This window comes from Engraulis encrasicolus, chromosome 20, assembly GCF_034702125.1.
Source record: "Engraulis encrasicolus isolate BLACKSEA-1 chromosome 20, IST_EnEncr_1.0, whole genome shotgun sequence".
Taxonomy (NCBI): domain Eukaryota; kingdom Metazoa; phylum Chordata; class Actinopteri; order Clupeiformes; family Engraulidae; genus Engraulis; species Engraulis encrasicolus.
Window position 1 is genome coordinate 16,665,514 of NC_085876.1, and position 6,000 is coordinate 16,671,513.

Genomic DNA, 6,000 nt, shown 5'->3' on the forward strand with positions numbered 1-6,000 from the left:
ATGGTCTTCTATTTGTTTTTTGAATGCTGGAAAAACTGTTGTTCCTCATAGTATTTATCATCATCATCATCATCATCATCATCATCATCATCATCATCATCATCATTATTATTATTGATTCACTTTCTTCCAGATATAAAGTGTTTAAGTTGTGAATAAAATGATGGCTTGATTGAAAAAAGCTGGTACTCATGATCCTAAATTCATAAACTCAAAGTTGCAAGTTGGGTCCTAAATATCGCATAGGCTTTATGCAGCTATATTTGTGTTTATGTATCCTAAGTATCTGTGTGCTTCAAGGATATTCTGAACAAATCAAGTTAAGTGATAACCCAGGCTTTATTTACAATAACTTGTAACAATAAATTATGTTTCATTGCAACTTGGAGGGCATTTCCACCCTTTATCTTTAAAAAGCCGGATTTAGCTGTCCATTGGCTAAAAGTGTGTTTATTACATAGTGTGTCTTTAATCTGATAACCAACTATTTAGCCCACCGGTTTCTCCTCTTCTTGCTGAATCCATACATACCTCCAATGTTAAATTTGGTTTAACTAATCAAAAGTTATAGCAGTTTATATATTTTAGAGCGCCCCCCGCAGGCCATTTTGTTATCTGTGTGTTTGACACTCGAACTCAAATTGTTCTATAGACCCTAAACTTCAACTTGGAAGTGAAAACCAAACTTTAACATCAATTTGAAATGACTGAGCCTATTACGACCCCACTATTTTAAGTGCATCTGTTGGTGGACCTACGTAGGTGAGTGTTTTTCTAACTTCCAACTGTAAAAGGATACTACTAAGCAGTTTTTGTCAATGTTGTGACCTAAGCATAACTTCTAACCCTTTAATACAAGTTATTGAAAGCCACTTTCTCTGTCTCTTTCTTTCTCTATCTTTTTCATTCCCTTTTTTGTCAGACTTCCATTTATAAAAGCACTGAGAGGCTTCAAGGGCATAGAGTCAGTCTGTAAGTGATGGTTGTGATATGCACTAAGACAAAACATGCTGCTGTTCAATCTCTTTCCTTTCTATTTGATTTCTACCTCCCCTCCCAAATCTCGTCTCTCATCTGCTCTCTGTCTCTCTCCTTTTTTATCGTTCATCCTGCTCACTTCTTTCCATCTCCCAATTCTCTCTCTCTCTCTCTCTCTCTCTCTCTCTCTCTCTCTCTCTCTCTCTCTCTCTCTCTCTCTGCACTCACATTAGCATTCAACACATAAAGTGAGAGAGTGAGTGAGTGAGTGTGTGCGTGTACGTCAACAGATCCCATGCCTGAGATGTTTGCACTAGCTGTCACTGGATGTGTGAGGCGATCAAAGCCGGCTCATTTGAAGAGTAACGGAGCAACAAATGTTCCATGGTGTATTTCCCCCACATTGTTTTATGGGGTCATATGGATATAAAACACACAGTGATGCGTTTTCCTGACACACGAACCACCACAAGAGAAGATTTAAGGCAGTCTGACTCTCAGAAATAAAGGTACAGAACTCGTCACTGTGGCAGTACTCTCAAGGGGAGTACCATTGCGTTGCTTGGGTGGTACCTCAAAAAAGAGGTGACAGATGCACATTGCAAGACACTAAACGCACGTCTTTTTTGGGGTACCAATCAAGCGACGCAATGGTACTTCCCTCGAGGGTATTGCCACAGCGACGAGTTCTGTACCTTTATTTCTGAGAGTGTTTATACAAACACCCTTGTGCTGTCAGAGCAAGCACTGTAGGTGGGTTTTGAGCCAGTGGTTGGGTGGCTCGTTAGTGACATACTGTAGTCAGGTGGGTAGGCAACTTCCCTCCTGACATATGACTGTTTGCTTTATGCTTCCTGCTTCCCACCCACATTAAACATTGATGGCACTACTACGTAATCTACACTAAGAGCGCCGATATGCTGGGTCTCTCTCAAAACAATCCAGAGTTTTCTTAAGTGATGTTCAAACACTATACAGTACCTACAGTGCAGCTGTGAATTGCTATTTGGTTTGATAATCAACAGCCTTTAGGTCAACAGTACAAAATAATATCAATAGGCAAAAAAAACACAATGTTATGCTCTGCTATCATGATGATTTTATTTTATTACTAGAGATGCACAGGATCCAAGATCCGGTTCCGGATCCGGCAGGATAATAGGGTTTTTCACAGGATCCGGATCTGGCAGGATCTTAAGCAGTGGATCCGGTATTCGGCAGGTACCTAAAAATCAGGATCTGGGGCAACTCTACTTTTTACGTAGCCTAGGCTTTTCAGTCAGTCTTTCACAACACGAATCGCTGCATGGAGTGAAAGCCCTTTGGAAGCGGCCGTTGAAGGCAGTGTGGCAGTAAGCCAATGAATCTTAAAAAATGGTTTGAGCCAACGTAATAAAAAGGGCCCACGTGTGCGAGTAGGCTATGTGTTTCAACCCTTTCATGGGATCCGGTATCCGGTTCCGGATCCGGCAGGATCTTAAGCAGTGGATCCGGTATCCGGCAGGATCCCAAAAATCAGGATCCGGTGCATCTCTATTTATTACACAGTAATATTACATGGCATTACCATGAAGATCCTCAATCGTCACGACAATTGTCCCTTTGGGACACCCACACATCATGCGTAACTTAAGACTTTTCAGAAATAAAGTGGACTTGCGATCCCTATGCACCTGTGAAGAGTACCTTTGGCAGAAAGGACTTCAAAGTAAGTTTATGAAATATTAAAAATCTATCGCACTGACCTCCAGGTAGAAGGAGTCTGTGTCCATGGCACGGCCCGTAGCAACACACTGGAAGGAGGCGTTCTGACCAGCGTTCACCTCCACGTCTCCCTGCCTGGAGAACCGAGGCACCTTGTCTGAAAATACACACACAAAAACCAGGAGGGAGAAGGTTATAAAGAACACAGGACGCTTTACAAACAAACACAAAAAACACAGAGGAAAAGTTTAGACATAGGACACAACAATTTAGTAATCTTTTAGTAATCAGTAGCTCAGTTCAAGTTTTGGAATCTTTTTTATTATGTGACAAAGCTGTGGACAGCTAGGTAGATAAGAACACAGTGAAAAATGACTAAAATGTGTTTGTCAATGCAAGCTGTGATGATGTTGGTTGCCGGTTGGTTGGTAGGTTGTGTACTGTAGTAATATAACAGAGAAACAAACTCCTTTTATTGCATTTATCTCTTGATGAGAAGCGGCCCATAATTCTTAAAAATCTGCATGTTAGAGTCATGTTTGTTCATGCATGACATGTTTCAAGTGATTGCATTTTCTCAATGACGACAGCTGTCATTATTGTGAAGAGAATTGTACTATTGTCTGGCATACTGTCTTATTCATAAACACGCACACGCACACGCACACACAGAGACACACACACACATTTTACTTCTTTATTTGGATTGACAGATATACATTTATTATGGCACAATCCAAATTTGGTTTAAAAGGAGTCCTATACAGCACGAATCTTCTGTTCATAATCTCCTAAGGATAAAGGTGGCACCTGCGTTTCCATATGAAGAGGCTTCCAATGATGCAAGATATTGAGCAAAATTTTGTGAATTGCTTGGCCCTTCTTTTTGACAGTCCACAGATCTGTAGACCACGCAAACATAGTGTGTGTGTATGTGTGTGTGTGTGTGTGTGTGTGTGTGTGTGTGTGTGTGTGTGTGTGTGTGTGTGTGTGTGTGTGTGTGTGTGTGTGTGTGTGTGTTTGTCTGTGTGTGTACTCAATTTTCATTGCAGTGGCAATAGTCATTCTTTTCATCCCAAACAAACAAAAGCTCACAAGGCATCTTGGCGCAGTGCTCACGCACGCACACACACACACACACACACACACACACACACACACACACACACACACACACACACACACACACACACACACACACACACACACACACACACACACACACACACACGCACATACATGCACACACATACACATACATACCAACACACGTAGACATGAACACACTTAATTCAGAAAGCAGGATCACTGAAACACAAAGTGTCATGGCCTTCTTCTTTGTACTGCTTTTTTGAAGCTGTGACTAAACAGTAACTTTGACTGTTTGGATAATGTGTGTGTGTGTGTGTGTGTGTGTGTGTGTGTGTGTGTGTGTGTGTGTGTGTGTGTGTGTGTGTGTGTGTGTGTGTGTGTGTGTGTGTGTGTGTGTGTGTGTGTGTGTGTGTGTGTGTGTGTGTGTGTGTGTGTGTGTGTGTGTGACAAACTGCTCAGGTAATTGCAGCACTATAGTGGTTTTGCTAGCTAACCGTGATAATGGGCCCATGCAGAAATGCTTTAATGGGCTGCTATCTAACAGAGAAGAGAAGAGAAGAGAAGAGAAGAGAAGAGAAGAGAAGAGAAGAGAAGAGAAGAGAAGAGAAGTCGGTGTAATGGGTTGAATTGACACTATTTCAAATCTCTAGTTGTTCAGATCAGCTAAATGTGTTTGGGAGACAAGCAAACGAAAACAAAATAACTCATGAGGAAGAGAGGCAAATGATGAATGGTACAAAATATGGAAAGAAGCAAGACAGAGAGAGAGAGAGAGAGAGAGAGAGAGAGAGAGAGAGAGAGAGAGAGAGAGAGAGAGAGAGAGAGAGAGGAGAGTTGGACAGTAGAGCAAGAAAACGAGTAACGAAGTTTATAGCCTGCGTAATGTACATCTGTTAAGCGTATGATGATCAATGGTTTTAATGACCTAGCTCTGTATGTTATGATATCTGCTCCTGGTGGTTGTAAAAGCTCTGAGGCTCTCCGTTACGCTTCAAGTGGACATTACACTTCATGGTACATTAACCTAGACCTAAAATGGAGAGAGAGAGAGAGAGAGAGAGAGAGAGAGAGAGAGAGAGAGAGAGAGAGAGAGAGAGAGAGAGAGAGAGAGAGAGAGAGAGAGAGAGAGAGAGAGAGAGAGATTGCGCATGTGGGTGATTGCGTGTGTGGGTTTATGTGGAGCACATCAGACATCCTGTGTTATAATACTACAATCATACCAAGTAACTGATTTTTAATCTGGTTATGTTCTACTACTGTATGTTTGTCTGTGTGGTCCACATTTTGCCTCAGTTGTGTTTACAGACATTTATAGTAGCTACACACTGCAGCCCATACTGATACTACGCCTCAGTCCACATGAAAAGAAATTAATTAAACCTTCATTGCTGAGTCACAGAGGCCCTTTTAGTGTTCTGCATAGGCAATCAAAAGGATGAAAAGAGACACATGATTGCTCATTCTACTGCGATAACAGAAAAATATAAAGAGTTGTATTAATATTTAGAACTAATTTAGTTTTAGTAATACAGTATGTGTTCTTCATCAAAACCACACATCCATTCAACCAGACACAGGGCCAATTTAACAAACTGCATGAATAACAAAAGAATTGAAGATCACTTTTCTGTATTGTTTTGTGCACTTCACAGAATAAGCTACAGAGAAAATAACAAAAGAGGTAGTTAGACTTAAAAAAAAAAAGTTGCGGTTACACAGCTACAGCATAATTGCTTGCGATTGCAGTTGTAAGTGTTGCACAACAGTTTTGAAATCCATGACTGAACCCCACGGGAACATAAAGACATGAAGCCAAAATTGGTGACAAAGGGAGAGAAATGTAACAAATGAGTATGTTATGTCCATGGCCAGAGTGTATCATTGTTGTGGTGTCTGGTACGTGGCCTTATAGCTCAATCAAATGACGTGAAGAACTGAGGATATTTTACCTACCAAAACCTTCTCGCTTTTGAAGACACTCCCACAACTGTCTCCTTCTTTCAAACTCAAACTATTCCCACCATCTTCTTCTAAGTCTGCATATTACCACTCAGTCCTCAACTACGACCACATCATGCTCTATACTGGTCCCTATAGCTATAGTATATCACCACTCAGCCCTCACTTACAACCACATCATGCTTTTATCCTGGTCCCTACTTAGAGCTGTTGCAGACATCTTTTATGTAGAATTCTTGCAGACCTGCTTTAGTCAGGTGCGGAGGA

The 6,000-nt window shown here is 41.2% G+C and overlaps 1 protein-coding gene across 1 annotated transcript in view; it reads right to left on the bottom strand.

Moving 5' to 3' along the window:
• Positions 1-6,000, bottom strand: part of LOC134436343 (receptor-type tyrosine-protein phosphatase U-like) — a 212,020-nt gene that overhangs the window by 88,722 nt on the left and 117,298 nt on the right. Inside the window, exon 5 of the mRNA XM_063185500.1 lies at positions 2,724-2,839. Coding sequence (XP_063041570.1) covers positions 2,724-2,839 — 116 coding nt within the window. The remainder of the gene's footprint in view (positions 1-2,723; positions 2,840-6,000) is intronic.